General features: G+C 37.0%; 1 protein-coding gene across 4 annotated transcripts in view; it reads right to left on the bottom strand.

Moving 5' to 3' along the window:
- LOC112553564 (myocyte-specific enhancer factor 2A-like) overlaps positions 1-13,695 on the bottom strand; it is a 32,424-nt gene extending 18,729 nt beyond the window's left edge. The window contains exons 1-4 of one of the 4 annotated variants that reach the window (XM_025220871.1): positions 13,538-13,695; positions 13,017-13,255; positions 12,305-12,421; positions 5,376-5,508 (exon numbers count right to left, since the gene is read on the bottom strand). In XM_025220871.1, coding sequence (XP_025076656.1) covers positions 5,376-5,429 — 54 coding nt within the window. In that variant the 5' untranslated portion in view covers positions 5,430-5,508; positions 12,305-12,421; positions 13,017-13,255; positions 13,538-13,695. Of the gene's footprint in view, positions 1-4,372; positions 4,414-5,375; positions 5,509-12,304; positions 12,422-13,016; positions 13,256-13,537 lie in introns of those variants that run through there. The other 3 variants (XM_025220870.1, XM_025220873.1, XM_025220872.1) reach the window with 3 other exon arrangements.
- Between the last annotated feature and the right edge of the window lie 3,911 nt (positions 13,696-17,606).

Here is a 17,606-nt window from a genome sequence, read left to right as displayed (position 1 = left end):
TAAAACAAATCTGTAGCTGTTAGTTGATCATCATATAGTGATTTGTATTTATTTCAGTTTAGCTTTTATTAGGCAGTTTTGAGTGACAAATTGACATGGTTGTGAACATATGTCCTCAAAGTTGTGTGTTTTACTCATTCACAAACTAGAATAGAAAAATAGGTCATCAGCACTCTTTTAATAAAGATCTACAAGTGAGTAAAATTTATGGTATTTTGATTTTGCTTTGGCCACTTCTGTAAAAATGATTCAGTATTTATTTTCAAGAAATAATGCAGTCTTAATTTACCAAAGAGTGAAACAATATGTACTCTGATCTTACATGTGCTATTTTTACACACAAAGCACTGTCTCCAACAATGTCAGTCAACAATAACATCAGTTGAGATTAAACTTCGTCTACATGCACATATTTTGAATGTTCTGGCAAAGTGCAGATTCCATGCATTTCAGTATACCTACCAGTTATTCAATTGGCACAGTTAAACCTACGGCACAGTAAATAACTTTTTACGAATAAATTCCTGATACTTAGCAATAGTCAGTTCACCAACAAATAAACTTTTGCATAAATCACACACTCTTGAGGAGACCTTCAAAACAATAAAACCAGCAATATAAGCTACACAACTGTATTTTGCTTGCAAATGTAGAAAGTCTTTGGATGGTTCTGCTGGACAGGAGATGACAAACAGTTCTGTTAGAGATCCTCATCTCTACCTTTTTTTAAGCAGTTCCTGTGTTCTGCAACAGAAATATTACAGCATGATGCAAGACTTCATTGCAAGCTTGACTTCATTTCAAGCTACTACTGATACCAGCACTTCCATCAGAGGTGAGTTAACAATATGGAAATAATGGCAGTAAAGATGCAATTGATAAAGAAGCTAGTGGCAAAATACTGAATATAGGTACTAGTTCCTTTTCCTTGAACTTCTTGAACTGGAACATAGAAGGATTACAGTCAAAGCTAGAAGACACTGACTTTATCACTTCTGTGTCCAAATTTGATTTTGTGTGTCTAACTGAAACATTCATAAAGGATTTCCTCTCAAAGGACCCTATTACAGAGCATTCAGAAAACCAGGTGTTAGATTATCAGAGCATGAAAGATTATCGGGAGGAGTCATAATCCTGATTAAGAATTAATTAGTGCCTTATATGTTGAAAATAGTTTGGATAACATGCTTGCATTTTTTCTTAGAAAAGAATTCCTTGGAACGGACAAAGATATAAGCATTTTGTGCCTATGTACCCTATGAACACTCCGTCTACCATACCATAACAGATAACGACAACAGCATTGGTTTACTTGAAGAATGTATAACTGATACGAAAAAGTTTATGAAGATGTATACATTTTTTATTTTAGGGGATTTCAAGAACAGGGACAGAAATGTGTCATAAATGTATATAGCAACAGCACATTGTATGATATGCACTCTACAAAGGATAAAACTATTATCAAATACAATCAGAGGATAAGGTGGTTAAAAAAAACACATTCTACTTCATGCCACCATTACCATTCTAAATGCTCAATTGGTGGATTTTTATTTGAAATTTTTTTTTTAATTCTCAGTCTCCAAGTTGTGACCTTTTCAACATACTCTGTTAGAAGCGAATAAAGATGTTGCTCTTGATAGGTGCACTAGGCAGTAAGTATCCAATAGCTAGGTTGTTGTCAGATGAACAAGAAAAAGGTAACATGACTAGCCACAAACTTGTAGCTTGTAATTTTAATGATCATTTTATCAAATTTCACAGAGCAAAGAGCAGCATTTGATGGCATTGAGTGTATAGTGTTTCAAGGCAGCTAAAATGCCACCACCAAAACTTCTACTGATCTTAAAGATTTTTTGGAGTAACTGGTATACTTATTTAGCTTGCATAAAAGTGATAATACTGCAGCTTGGTACACACATGTAATAGACCAGTATTTATTCTGTAAAATTTAATACTCTTAAACAGGTCTGTCTACCTTTTCTGCTACTACATCAAACATACAATCCATTGCTTAGATATCATTTACACATTTTTTAAACATATTTCAATAACAAACTTACTGACAAAAAAGTGCAGAAGATATATCAAAGAATCTTAAGATTACTGGAAGAAAGTTAAATCAGAGTGAAAAAAAAAAAAATATCACATGGGCTGTGCTAAGCTCATATGCATGTCACAGAAATTTATAGCTTTAAACTGTACCTGTATCAGCTTGTCTGCAGTTTCTTTTGCAGGACTTTTGTGCTGGATCTGTCCTTTTTCGTTTTATGATAATTGGAGGTGGCGGATTGGAAACATCAAAGAAGGTAGGAACAGCATTTCACACTAATCTTTTTCTTTCTACTGGGACATTGAATTGACTAGATTCACAGCATTTGCTACACAGATGGCAGTTCCCAACACTTTGGCAGTTTTTCCTATCAAATCCAGAGGATAGCTATTCCGAACCAAATTCTTGATCTGAAATAATGATAATTATGCATTTGAGAAACCTTGGGAGCTTCAAATTATCTCAAAATGATTATAAAATCACAGCTCTGTTCTATAACACATCTACAGATAAATGACACTGCATTCATTTTACTGACATAAGCTGCTGGTGTCCTGTCATATTCATACAGCAAAGAAGATATTAAAGAATTAACAAAAGTTTTTGTGATGTGAGTCTAAACTGTGATCACAGGCAACATTTGTGTTCAAAAAGGAAAAGAAAAAGATGGAAAGAAAAGAAAACCCAAACAAAAGGATGAGCAATAAATGTTTTTGAGCTTTTTACAATCCTTTCTTAAGAAAAATAAGACTATTTGTGGAAGCATCTTTAGGTTTATTTTAACTAATCTTTCATGTTTCTGGTCATACTTGCATACCCTGATTAAACTAAAATATTGCATTGTTGACAGACTTCAAATAATGCTGTTCATCTCATCTGCAGACCATCTAGATTTGAACATTTATCACCACTCATATGCTGTCTTCACTGGCTGCCAGTTGTAGCTTGTATAGCTTAGAAACTCTCCACTTTCACTTATCCCTTTTTTTGGCACTGGTCCTTAGTACCTCTCTGAACTCTCTTCTATCTATACACCCACATAACTTCTTCGCTCATCTTCTGACACCAAGCTTCTGTGAGTCCTAATAGCTAAGATAAAGACATACAGACAGAGATCTTTCTCCTACCAAGTCCCATCAACATGGAATGGATTACCCATTAGCCTTCAACACTGATTCTTTTACCACCTTTATGTCTTAACTTAAGACACATCTTTTCAGAACGACAACTTCACTGTGATCCTGTCCTAACCATGAGCATGCATAACGTGTCTGTAATTTATTGTGAGTGGGTGTGTATTGCAGAAGTGAGCGTGTCTGTTATATGTGAATATGGGCACATAGTTGTTGATGATTTAGTCTGTATATTATTTATGTAAAGTGCTCTGAGCAAATCTTTGGAAAAGTGCTATATAAATTCTCTTTATTATTATTAACATATATAAATAAAATATTACTCACCTTTCTTTGTCCAATGGAAATTTGATAAAAATACTTCTTTGCAGATTTCTTTATTTTAGACATTTCTGCAGTTAACTACACTGCAAACACCTCCATCAGTCTTTCTCTTAGCCTTGAGCATCTTCATAAAGTCCACGCTTGAACAAAGGGACTGAACTCTGATCTTATGCTTACAGAAATTCCTGAAGTCAGAGGTCTTATTACATAAAGTCTACGCCCTCCAATTTCACTTCAGCTGTTAAAAAGCATGGAAGGGAGCTCTACAGCTGACAATATAAAAGGTAGTACACCTTCATCCATAATGTCTCTATAAAACGAAGTCTCTAATGATTTTTCTGAGATTTATTGTAGGATTTCAAAAAAAGTAAAAGTGTAGAGTAAAAGAGGGGCCCCTCAAAATAAAACCACTTTCATCAATGTCACTATTTTGTTGTTCTCTACAAACAAAGTGGACAATATTATAATGAACTAAATACGTAGATGAACTGAAATTGATATCTATTATTTACTGATTTACCATCATCCTTCATTACTACTTTCAACAGTCTGAACTATATAACCAAATGAAACTTTGCCAACCATTCTCCTGTTTGACTAGCCAAGCTCCTTTCAAAACCCATTCAATGTTTTTACTTTTCAGTGAGCTCTAATGATTTTTTTTTTTATTCACGTTGTAGGATTATACAGATTTTCTGCCATTGCATCAAATTAAACATTATCAATTTCTCAGTCTTTTAACTGCAAGGCCTACTTGGCTGCAAGATGTGGTGACTGTCTTTAATGTAGCCATACTGCCCCCTCCTGCCAAAACCCCCTGTCTACTCCTTAGGCCCTCTGTTTGTGTCTTTGATCTCACCTTGATAAGTACACACCTCCAGAATCTCACCCCCAGGTCACCTGGTAAAATTCAAAGCAATTATAGTCCCAATTTTAAATCATCCTCTCCACGTTTTTTTAACCCTCAAGGATGCTGAAAACTCATAGTGGAAAGTGCTAGTGCTTCACCAATTTCCTGGGCAAAAAAGAGCGGATAGATCTGAAACCTATTTAATCTTTATTATCAATTCTATTTTAGATGGTTATGTTGAACCAGTGCAGAGAATATCAACCATTATTTTTATAAAAGGATTTCCAAATCTCTACTACTTATTTTTCAGCATAACTGCACACTGAATTGATAGCCATGTTCAAAAACTTCCCTCCTTACGTCAACAGTATATTTTAAAAAATTTTTGAAAAATGCATTAATTCCTGTATTCATTTTTAAATTTACCACTTAGTGCTTCAAAATTTGGTCAAAAAATCATTTTTAGCATATTTCCTAACTGAATCCTGATATTTTCTGAATTTTTTAGTTCCTGTCTTATCCAGAGACAGGAATTCATTTTTCACATTTTCTTGAATTTTCCAATTCTCCCTGACCCCTACAGACTCTGATTATTCATGTTTGTGAGACCAGACATCTCTTCAAAGCTGTTTGCAACAGGTTTGAACAAACTAAGACACAGAACTTATACTGCCAATCAGCATAAAAGTAATTCGCAACTGATTAACTTTTAATTAAAAACAAATCTTTTTAACTGCCTGAACTAGCTTAAGACCAGGAAGGAGCACTCAATTAAGATGCCACTTAAGACTAAGACCTAAACTAAAACTCACCTCATAAACACCTCACACAGTAAAACAGCACTGACATGCAATGCAAAATGTGTCACTGTTGGGGCTGGTATAATATATTAGCATTGTTTTCAAGTAGCTAAAAGATATATATACTCCTCTAAAACAGATATTCTGGCAAAAAAACTGTGTATAGCAAAACTATAGAGTGTAGTTACAGGCTAAAAACAGGAGCCACTTACCTGTCTATTTCGTTCGTCACAAATACGTGATATTTGTATTTTTTTCCGCCCCATTATTTTACTTTTTTCTTTGCTACCCTCCAATGTGATGCTTCTGTGTTGAACAGACTAAGGATAAGGTAGGATGTACAGTCTGAAAACACATGAAAAATAAAAGATACAACACACTGAGGTATAATCTCAATGTAACAAATTTCGATTCAGTATAACACATTTTTTTCTAAAGTCCTTGCAGATTAATAATAATAAATAAATAAAAATTGTATAGCCTGTACTCATATTCCTAAGTAGCATGCTCTTAGCGCTTAAGAACAAGAATGAGACATGGGCATACTAGAGTTGGTTAAAAATGTAAAAAATAGCTGCCAATGGGACAGACTTATATAAGGAAAAGAGTCTTTTGAAAAAACTGCTGGCAGATACTCAGGAGTTCTGGATAATTAATTAAAACATGTACCATGCTAAAATTTCCTTGACACCATGTGTTACAAATTAAATGTAGTAGCGGTCTGTGCGATGTGTGGCCCAGCGCCGTCAGCACTTTGATGCAGTATCTGACCCCGCCTGACCTGCCGGTGACCACCGCATGGCTTTGACTAGAGCTGCTTAGACCTTTCTAGCAAGTGCGTGAGCAAGTGTGACTGATGCAAACTTTGGTACCTGAAATGTTCCGTGCGAGTGAGCGGCAGGGGTGAGGAGAAGATGCTGGATGTTTCTACAGTGTTGTACAGTGTATCTAAGGCCTGAGTGAGAGTGAGGAGAGGAGTAGTCGTAGTCAGGCTGTGAGATCAAGGGAATCTCTGGAACAGGAAGTGTTCAAGGAGGAGCTGGTAGTAGAGGGAGAGGCTCTACCTGCTGAATATCTACTCCGGCTGCTAGTAGGTGAGGTGCAACAAGGAGTGATAATGGTTTTTGCTCCTTCGTATGAGTGGCATACAGGGCAGCGCAATGTGGTCTAAAAACAGCATGGTATGCAGGGTTTCCCGGGTGAACTTTTAAACGACAGACATAGGATAGCATAAGTTTCAGACAATGGAGAGAAAGTGGAGGCTCACCAGCTTCTGCGTACAAACTTTGTACAGGAGTGGTGCAGAAGGCACCCAAACAGATGCGGAGCCCTTTGTGGTGAATAGGATCCAGAAATATGAGGTAGGACTTTCGAGAAGGGAAACATACTAGGGACAGAAGAACAAGCAAACAACATATGAATGATGGAAGGATAAACAACAGTACCAATGATGAATAAAAGCCAAATATAAAAACATATCAAGGATCCAAGTAATAAGGATTGAGAGTATCATGATTTTGCAAAAGGAAGACGAGCAGGGAACTAGTAATAAGTGGAAAAGGTGGGAAGGGTGTGAAAAAGGACTAGCATTGTGGGAACTGGTGTTAGAAGCAATGGTTAAGGGAGGGATGAGTTTTCAGAACACATTTAAAGTATTCAATGGTGGGTAGGTGGCAGATATAGAAAGGGAGAGAATTCCATTGTAATGTCTAGATCTGTAGCCTTCTTTTGACTTTCAAACTTTCTGAAGTCATCTTGAAATGATTAATAATAAAAAGATTAATGTACAAACTGTTTTACTCTACCATCAAAGTGCTTGACAAAGAACATAAACACACAGATTAATAATAATGGTCTCAAAACAAAACGTTCATTGTGTTCACAGTTAGTGTAGCTACTCATGTTGAGAAGGTCAATGCCATCAGATGCCATTAGGATTCAATGTCTTCAGCTCAATACCATTACCAAAATATTCCTTTCTAGCCTTCTCTTCTTCTCTATCTTAAGAGACTTGCAGATGTGATTTGTAGTTGTAGAAGTATCAGTGGTAATAGTAGTGGTGGTGGCAGCAATAATATATAGTTGTCCATTTTTGGTGCATGTATGAATGACAGTCACAAAGTGGCAGAGAAAATGAATGAAACAGGAGGCAGAATCGTAGACAACAGATCAGAGGATCAAGTCCAGGTTTGTTGAGTAACCTAGATTTATAATATGAAACAGAGGGGTGGAGTTGAAAATGCAAGGAAAATGGTAGATAGCTGGAGTGGTGTTTCTTTGCCTTACAGGATTGAGGGAGGCAGCTCTCCACAATTTTTTTTATTTTTGATTAATTTGCTATTTTTGGTGCCAATTGTATAGGCCAGTGCTTTTTTTCTTTGCATCATTGTTTTGCGGGACTGTTTGACTTTTATTTTCCTCTAATACTTTCAAACTAACCGTCGACTGCTGGTCTTTTCTACCTGATGCCATAATTGTTTCTTCTGTTCTGCACCACCGTACAGCCAACAGCAAACTGAAAAAACCTGAAAGTCCATCAGGAACCTTAGTCTCAAGGGATGGAGAGAGTGAGCAGTCATGGAGGGGGTGAGAGACACAAGACACCAGTCGGACTTATTCTACACCCTGTTTAGTAGGTCTCCCAAATAGTGGCCTGTCCACTCCGGGATCAATACATCACTATCTCATAAATCTTGCATCAATGCAGTCCACCTTCCTTGAGCTTCACAGGATACACCACATCCGACCCTCCATTTCATCAAAAAGTTCATGTCAACATTTGTGTTATCCCAGCTGAATTATTGCAACTCTCTACTCATCAAACTCCCTACCAGCCCTCTGGATAGGCTTAAAAAAGCCTAGAATAATGCTGCTCATACTGTTTTCTATAGGCAAAAATCGGACCCCATTGCAAACTATACTGGCTGCCAGCTCGATCACCATACTGTGCTACTGGTATCTTCAATGTCTCATCCCATCATACCTGTCTAACTACTGAAGAAGGATTGATCTGGGAAGAAAGTGTGACAAGACCATTTATTCTTGCCATTATCAAGCATTTTGTGGTACTTTTTTACCTTATTAAGAACAGTTGCCCATGAGAATGATATAGCAGAAGTTTTCCCATTTGCAATGCCATACTTGCATAAGTGTGCAATAAAAGCGTCCCTTGATATCTGCATTAGCAGATTTAACAGGTGATGAGATGTTGATGCTTGCAGCAGAACTTCACAAAATCAAGAAAAAAAAGATAAAGCAAGGGTGGCTTAAAGGAAGAGCCTAGAATGATGCCTGATCTGATATGTGAGTCGAGGACGCAGACTCTTACGCCAACTTTGAATGGACCCTCGGTACTTTCACATGCTGCTTGCTTACAAAAAACCATACATCGCGATGCAGGTGACAAATATGTGCAAGTGCATTTCACCTGGTGAAAGGCTTGCTCTAATGTGCAGCAGACTTTGTCCTTGATACAAGGAAGGTGATTTTTTCAGCTTTTCTAAAAGCTGAAGCTTCAAACTTTCACTTTAAAGTTAGGTTCTCCTGTAGTTTCACCCTTGAAACAAATAAGTATCTTATCCTAACAAAATTTCTAAAGACAAATATAGGAATATCTGCATGATTAATCAGTGAAATTTTGGTGGTGGGTGTGTGTGTGTACATGCACACATGGATGCATTAATCAGTGAACCTTTGGGAAGCATGTTTGTAGGATGTCGTTTCTTTTGTTCGGTATATTTTCTGTTTGTGTTTTGAACCAACCACTCACCATATTCTGTACTAGCACATCAGTGATAAATTCAGACACAATGAAAAATTATGACTCACATCACATACATAAAATGTAAATGTCTTTATTTTAGTCAAGGTAAAAGCAAAAAATTCCATATACCTTTGTCCCTCCCTCTCCCTCTCTGATACATGGGCATGCCCGTACACACACATATACAATCAATTACTCATTGGCACCTAAACAAACATTAATTCCATCAAGTGTTGAGGCGTAGTTGCTCTTTGCTATATTACAGCCTTTATCACCAGGTCTTCAATATTTTATTTCAGAAGCTTCTGTGTAATATCTGGTATTTCTGAAAAGTGCTGAATGAAATTTTTGGTTCCCAGATGAGTTCAGGTCCTCATTTGGTTTAGTTTTGTTCCTGTAATAATCCTTGACATACTTAGCTTGCTCATCCCCTGATCATTCCTGTCTCTTTTACCTGGCCTTTTGCTTGCACCTGTATAATCACTTCTTTAGCTACAACGGCTTGAAGCCAGTGAAAGTGCTTGGTCATCCTTCTGGAACTGGTAGAAAGGATCACAAACTTGTGTTTCCTGCAATGCAGTGCCAAATCATTTGTTATAATGGCTCTTTAAAAGCTACTTTCATGTTTTTACATGCATTAGTTTAATTTGTACTGTTTCAAAAACTGATCTGTTATTTTTACTGGCTCCCAATACTTACTGGCTCCCAATAATAATAAAACACAAAAATGGGAAGGCATTGCATGAGCATTTGAGAAACCCTGCATTGGTTTATTTGGTATGATATAGAGGTAAATGGTAGAAACAATGATGCAGGAATATTTGCCTGTTCTACATTTGCCAAATCACTTGAAAGCAAAACTCTACAAGTTCCTACACCAAAGGGAACTTGCTCATTCAGCTATTAAGATGCCTTTTGTACTTGTTGGTAGTGAGTCATTCACCATGAAGTAACACCTTATAAAGCCATACCCCAAGGACTAAATGAACCTGAACAAATTTTCAATTACTGCTTGTAGTCTCTGAAATGCCTTTGGCATATAATAATAATTTTTTAAAAATGTGGGATTTATATAGTGCATACTCACACTCTTAAAAAATGAGCTCTTAGAACTTGTGACAAGAGCAAGACAGGCAACATTCGAAGGACCAAAAATAAACAACAGTAGTGATGACTGTGAAAGATAACAAATAAAAGACAACGAAAATGCAACGAGGAATTTGGTAACAAGAAGTGAGGGTATTGTGATTCTACAAACTGACGGAAGGTTGAAGATGTATTATCATTGAGTGTACTATTGTTAGGAGTAATGCTTAAGGAAGAGGATTCAATGGTGGCTACCGGATATGAAAGGGTAGAGAGTTCCATTGATTTGTTGCAGGGTAACTTGTATGTTAATGTTGTGGTGACAGGAATAGTTAGGATATGATCAATCATTAGACGAAGAGCAGAGTGGTCTGGTTGGGATGTGAGAAAAGATAAAAGATAATAGCATAGAAGCCTGCAAAGAAAGGACAGTTTGTAATTAATGCAAGAATGGATGGCTAGGCAGTACAGAAAACAAAGAAGAGGAGTCACAAAGTCCCATTTCCTAGCTCCAGATGTACAGTATTTCTGTACTTTTTGGAGTTTATAAATAAGGTATGAGGGGCAGCCTGCAAGGAGCTGCAGTAAGCAAGCTTAGAACAAACAAACACAAACATATTAGTCAACTGATCCAGAGTGCTGTCAAACACATTAAATCTACTTCCTAATGTGGCCTTTTGGGTAAAAGAAAGCTGTGTGGCTTTACATAGCTTTCTCAGGCCAGAAAAGGATGTGGCCTATGGGTAAGATATTTTTTTTAAAATGGAATATGGTTCAGGGATAGCCCTGAAAAAACAGAGACTTTTTTCAACTCTTTTTGCAAGAGATGAATTCCATTATTAGGTTTACTGGCAGTGGATCAAATATAAAAGTCAACTATATATAGCAATGTTTCTGGCTAAGAGTCAGTTATTTGTTTTTCCAAAATAAACTTACTGAACTGGTCAGAAAAATTTCATTCTTTGTATTTTCTGTTCAAAATACTATTATAACTGACACATATATTTTATAGATAGTTTCATATATCTGATTTTGAAGATATATGTTAATGTATATAAAAAAAAAATCATTCTGCTTACCAAGTTTGAAGATGTTGATACCACCAAAGACATCACTGGTAGCAAGAATTTCATCTGCTGAGAAAAGGGCCAAGAAGAGTTATAGATATCACATGCTTCAGCGCCACTTACTTTGGTTTCATTAATTTTCCGCACTTTTCTTGAAAAAAGTATTTTGGAGACTGGCCAACTTTGCTTGGATATGGTCAACTTCAACATAGTAGTACAATCTTATGAAATAAATAACCAATAGACCACATTTATGCCATGTGTTTTCTCATTCTGAGGAGATTGATGAACCTTTGCTGTACATGCTTGATGGGGCCAGCTCTCCGCATTTTCGTTTATTCTTGGATTTGTTGCGCTTGTATTGCCTATTGAACTGATCTGCACTTTTTTCTGACATCATTGGCATTGTGTTTGACTGTTTACTTGCTTGTGGCTTTTTACTTATTCCTCTGCTAGCATTAACTTTCTCATCGCTGTCAATTTCTCTGGCTAATGCCATTCTTCATTTTTTCCTATCATCCCTGGGTTAGACTTTTCTTCAGTGCCAAACAGTCAAGCATTTAAACATTGTACTGCAATTTCTGCTTTGTGATTATCTGGATATTCTTCTGATGATTTTGATCTAAGTGTTGATTATTGATCTATTTTGCTCCAGTCCAATGACTGTAGCTCTGCTTCACTGACATCTTGATCTATGAATGTTTGCATAAGAACGACCTGGCATTCCAGTTAGTTTTAAAGTGCCACAGGAATTTTGTCTGTCTTGTACTTGTAATGTGCGGAGAGCCTGGCTTTGGCAGGGATACCATGCTATAAAAGCTCACACCATTATTATTATTTGTGATCACTGTTGAATTCATGGCTCTGATGTGACGAATGTTGAGCTTTATAATGAACCTTTAATTTTTCATAAAAATAATTACAAACATTTAGTAGTTTTCCAGTATTATCAAAATCTGTGCATGTTCAGCAGACTGTTACTTTCAGTGGCTGATTTTTATTCTTTTAACAACAGCACACACACAAAAAATAGTAAACTTCTGTCACACTGAGCGCAAGTGTGTCATAACACTTGTTTTTTAATTATAATCCCTCCTATCAACTCCTTGCACTGATGTAGATTTCACAGTAAAACAATTACACTTACAGAACTAGCATAACAATAAACTTGGAGCTTTATAAAACAACAATGATAAAGCAAACATCATTTAAAATTGGAGCATACCTGTGAATTCAATCCCTGTCGCTGACGACAAAGCAATCTTCAAGGAAAGCCAAAGACTCATTTTCAACTGTTTGTTTCGATATTTTGGTCTCCTAGGGTCCCACAATTCCTGTTAGCCTTGAAATAGTTCAATTAATGTATTTTGCTCATTCATATTTCCAAGCAGGGCCTGTGGCTCTGGTGGCAATTTTGAAAAACTGTTCTCCAAAATAGACCAAGTTCTAAAACCCCAAACACAAGGAAAAACAATTTCGCAAATGGTTTGTGAAACATGGTGCGGTGTGTGTCACCTAGCAAAAGGGGAAAACGAGGCTGTTTTAAGAAAACAATGTTTGCCAAACACTGTGTGGCATAGCCTTTAATGAATTGGGTTATATGGATATTTTGCACCAGTTAAAATTAGGCCCAACCTTTTTAAAGTCATGTTGCTATATTGGAAGCTGAGCCAAGTTTTGATAAAGCACAGAAGTTGAAGCACATCTAAATCAAGAAGACTTTCATATGCAAGAATTACACACACTCCACTAAGACACCAACAGAAAAAAATATTTCATATGCTACATACTTTTTAGCTTCAAACACCTCCACCACTATATATATAGACAGACACATCCTACCTCCAATAATCATACTGACTGCATTTACTGTGTTGAAAAATTGAAAAACCGTTTAAATGGTCCCTGTGAATGCATGCAAGTGTATATATACTTACTTTTTGAGGCCGCCAAGAACGAAGTTTGCGCAAGTACACAGGTCACTCCTGTATATATATAGATGATGAATCGCGTAGACTAATTAGTGTGCTTTCAGAGTGGTATCCAGTTGGTTTGTGACTACACATCAAAAGAATCAAGAAACTGGTCGATCATCTACTTGATGCAAGGTCAGCTGATGAGGTATTTTGTGTCCAGTCTTCTAATATGATCAGTAGGTGTACATCAAAACGATGTTCTGCAAAATAAATATCGAATACACGACATGCATGAATTTATTTCCATCAATGTTCTTCGATCATTTAGTTTTCATCCGTCTTAGTTTTTATCTCAGTCTACGCAGCTTTAACAAGCTCCAGTTATGTTACAGAAAAATGTGAAAGCCTCAATCTTTTGGGTGGGAAAAAAGTATCTAAGATGGCAGAAAAATGAATCGTTGTTATCTCTTCACTAATCAATAGCACGGTTGACTAGAATTAAATGTTTCGAACATCAAACGCGGAAACAATAATCGCCTCACCCGAATAAATCCATGGATTGAACGAAAATAACTCCGATGGTTTCTATTTTTACTTGCAAGAGGCCCGTCCTGAGGTGCAAATCTGCAACTGGTGCTATTTTCGGAAAAGGAAAACACGCTTGCAGTTTATTGTAATAAAACACTCACATGATTAGTACGCAAAAGTCTAAAGAAACATGTAACTGGTGAATAGTTTTGTTCATATTGAATTGTTTCGCATACTGGAGTTTTCATCAGATTTGAAAGGAAATAAAGTCTTATTTAAATGCGTGCTCTTTCACCTGAGCACTATATTTCAGTGCGGACTAGACCTGTCGTGGCCGTTTCTATGTGCGAGGGCACATTTGCGTCATCATTGGCCTAATTTGTATTTTCTCCAACAAGTTATACCGAGATAAAATGGAAAGTTCAGCGAAGAGAAGGGTTAGCCCATGCTTTGGTTTAACTACGCATAACTAACAAAGTTTTAGTAAAGACAGTCAAGCTTCTTTCATGCGTGTAACTATCGTGTGCAGTGTGACATGCAGCAAAAGAGCGTTCAGTCTCCTTTTTAGGTTTCAGGGGCCCACAACGCAGGCCTTTTTTTAAAAAGATAAAATCCGTTTAGATTTATGGGTACATGTGTAGATGAGCGAACGCGCAAATAATCCAATTGCAAACATTGAGTGATGGTGTCTGCTCTATTAACTTTTTGGGTTTTCAAAATGTTATAAATGTTAATAAACACGAATTTATAATATGATTTCAAGAATGGAAAAGATCTCTGGTTAAAGCTGTTAGTATTACGGCAGTGTTGTTCTGGAGGACGAAAAACCGATGATCAAGTAGAGGTATTTTACATGTTCAGCAACACTTCTGACACCCGTTTTTGAACGTCGTACATCTTGTTATATATAATAAGGGGCAATCGATTATATCCATATCTCTTTTTTTCCCTCTAATAAATTCTTTATCACATATATACTAAGAACATTTTATCCTAACATCTGTGGTCTGCAGGATGTCCTTAAATATAGGTTTAGAATAATTAAAGCTTTGTAACCATAATGATTCTGCCTCCACACCCTTAATTGTGGTTTTCAAAGCCTTACTATATACATGATATGGTGAAACATATATAAGCACAAATTTGAGAGGAACCAACTGCTATCATGTATTGCCACCATGCAAATTAAAAAAGAAAAAGTTACCCTTAACTAAAACATAATTCCACATAACAATTGGCAACCCATTGTATCAATAATCATAGGATTCCTTCATTATAAATGCTTTGTCACACATGTATAAATATTGTATACTTATATAAATATATATATATTCTGCAGCATGTTTTGCATCAAGTGTTTAAAATAATAAACCCTTTATGATCATATGATTCCCCTCCCCCTAGCTATCTTTATTCTGTTGCAGGTAGTTTCCAAAGCCCGCCTATACATTTAAATAACCACAATTAATTTACATAATTTAGAAGAAATGTTTTCCTCCCAATGTATACCACTTCTAAGAACAGTTTACTTTGTTTAATTAGTAAAAACTGTGTGAAGGAGCGCACCAATTCCAAAAGTGTGGGAAACATCGAGGCAAAAAGAGGTAGTTCAAACATATGTTTATCAACAACCTAAACATATAAATAAAATATTTATATAAAAATTTATATATTTTTAAGTGCATAGCTTAAATATGTTATTTTTTATTTATTGTGCAAATTCACAGGAAAACAAGCAATTCGGTGCGGTTTTTTAAAATTACAGAAGTTGGGTTGGGGGTATGAGGGAATCTTAAAAAATCAAATATGGTTAGAGGGAGAGAACTAAAATGGTGTGACAACAGTATTTTCCCTTAAAATATTGGTCTTTGTAAAAAGTCTTCACATTCTCTGCTGTGAGGGATAGAAAGGCGGCACTTTGTGTAAAATGCAACACAATATCTTTTCATGTTTTTGGACTAATTTTGCTCTGTGTGTGTGGTATGTAAAAGATACATAAAATATCTGCTTCATTCAGAACATGATATAAAGCTGGCATTTTTAGAAAATGACTCAATCAGCATAAACTACATATTTCTGCACTTTTAAGATGTTAATGTCACGGACAAAGGTTATTTTCACCAAGTTCTGACACAGATTCTGCTTCTGCCAAAGCTTCGCTGTGTGTTGTCAACTCTCTGCTGGATCATGTTTCCTCCACACATCATTTGCACACTCCCTTCTGCAACGTACGTGTATATAGTACTCTGAACATTCACAACCTTTGTAAAGATTCTCTGACCCGTCGTCAGCGTTGGCACGATCAAAGTGAACCAGTTAATGTTATCACCCGTAACACCAGCTGGAAACACGACCGACCAATTCAGCATGGTCGTATGAAAACAAGAGACTATCATGTTTCCCCCACACGACAATTATAAACACTCGCCTCCATGTTGAGCTTTTCAGCGCCCAGTCTGTATCGTCAGCACAACAGTCACTGAAGCGTGTTGATATTGCAGAGTTTGTAACAGAGAGCCACCTCAATATTTTCAACATCACTGACACGTGACTTTAACAGCAAGACGACGACAGCGTGAGTCCATCTCACTCCAGTGGGTTACTGTCTGAAATCATTCCCCCGTCCTACACGTGGAGGCGGCATTGCTATTATCTACAAATCATCACTTGCCAAGTACCTGTCTTTTACTACTACTTTATTGTTCACACATACATCTTTTGAATATGTACAAGTCTCTTTTGGGACTCCCTATTGCTCGATACACCAGCTCTGCATTTATAGATACCCTCCGAGTGCCAAGAACAAACTCACAGCCTCTACATTTTTCTCAGAATTTCATGATATACTGGAATATAGCAATGCGCTCAGTGGACCTGCAATGCTTCTTGGAGATGTTAATGTCCATTTTGACAGCAAGTCTCATCCTGACAGTAAAAAATCAGAATCGTTGCATACTTTTCGTCTCGTCCAGTCTGTTTTTCAGCCCACTCATAAAAGAGATCACATCTTGGACTGCGTTATGCATCGACCTGGTGATCAATTAGTCCAGGCAGTTGAATTTTCTCAAGATCTCTCATCTGATCATCTGCATTGATTGAACTTGATCGCAGATGCCCATCATCGGCGCCAGTTTTTACACTCACTCGTCCGTTACGCAGTGTTGATATAGTGGCATTCAAAGCACATCTGCAAACTGCGCTGCTCCAGCCAACCTCTGCTGAGCAAGTGGACTGTGTTTGTCGTAGAGTTGTTGAGTACCCAGTGCCCCAGTGTCTCGACGTCTGATGCGCCAGTCCACATGTTGGTGTTCACAGGTCCGTGTTGACCTCCGTGACCTGAAATGAACGGCGAGTTTGGCGGAAGACTGAACTCACCATCCACAAAGCCCAAATAAATAATTGCACCTCCTCCAGAACACTTTTTGACATATGCAATCGAATGACTGGAATTAGCAAGGCGCAATGCTGCTGCCTTCTGCCTATCCTGCTTCACAGCTGCCGAGTGATGTAACAGAGTGAACGAAGTGTTTACCCGAGTCCAAGCTATTTTGGATGATTTGAGTTTTGGCATTTCAAAATAAGACGCGTAAGGAATGAGACGCAGAGAAGACTTGCTATGTGAGGGAATTAATGTAATTCCTTGCCGAGCCAAGGTATTGAACATGCTATTTCGTTTGTTTTTGTTTTTGTTTTTGTTTTTTATCACGCTGATGTACTATGGTCACTGCAGGTGAAAGAGGAGTGTAAAGTTTAATTAGAAATGTGAGATTGTAAACAATGAATTTTTGTATAAGAAAATTAAATATAAAGTACAGTATTCACCAAGTCAAGAGAATATTGCAGAAATTACGTAGGGGGGACGTTAGAGCTCAGTGTCTACAGAACATCACTTCCAAGGGAACCCAAGTGTTCACACCACTATAGTGGACGTAGTCACATCTACAAAAGAATCTAAGGTTTTAATGTATACCTGGAACCCAGTGAAGTTCAAAGAATCACCTGCGGCTTTTGGGATCTTAGATGGACTAGGATACTTCGCCATTTGGTGCAACGGGAAGCTGGATTGTCAGCTACCGACTGACG

This window comes from Pomacea canaliculata, linkage group LG13, assembly GCF_003073045.1.
Source record: "Pomacea canaliculata isolate SZHN2017 linkage group LG13, ASM307304v1, whole genome shotgun sequence".
Taxonomy (NCBI): domain Eukaryota; kingdom Metazoa; phylum Mollusca; class Gastropoda; order Architaenioglossa; family Ampullariidae; genus Pomacea; species Pomacea canaliculata.
This window is presented reverse-complemented; position numbering and strand designations above follow the sequence as displayed.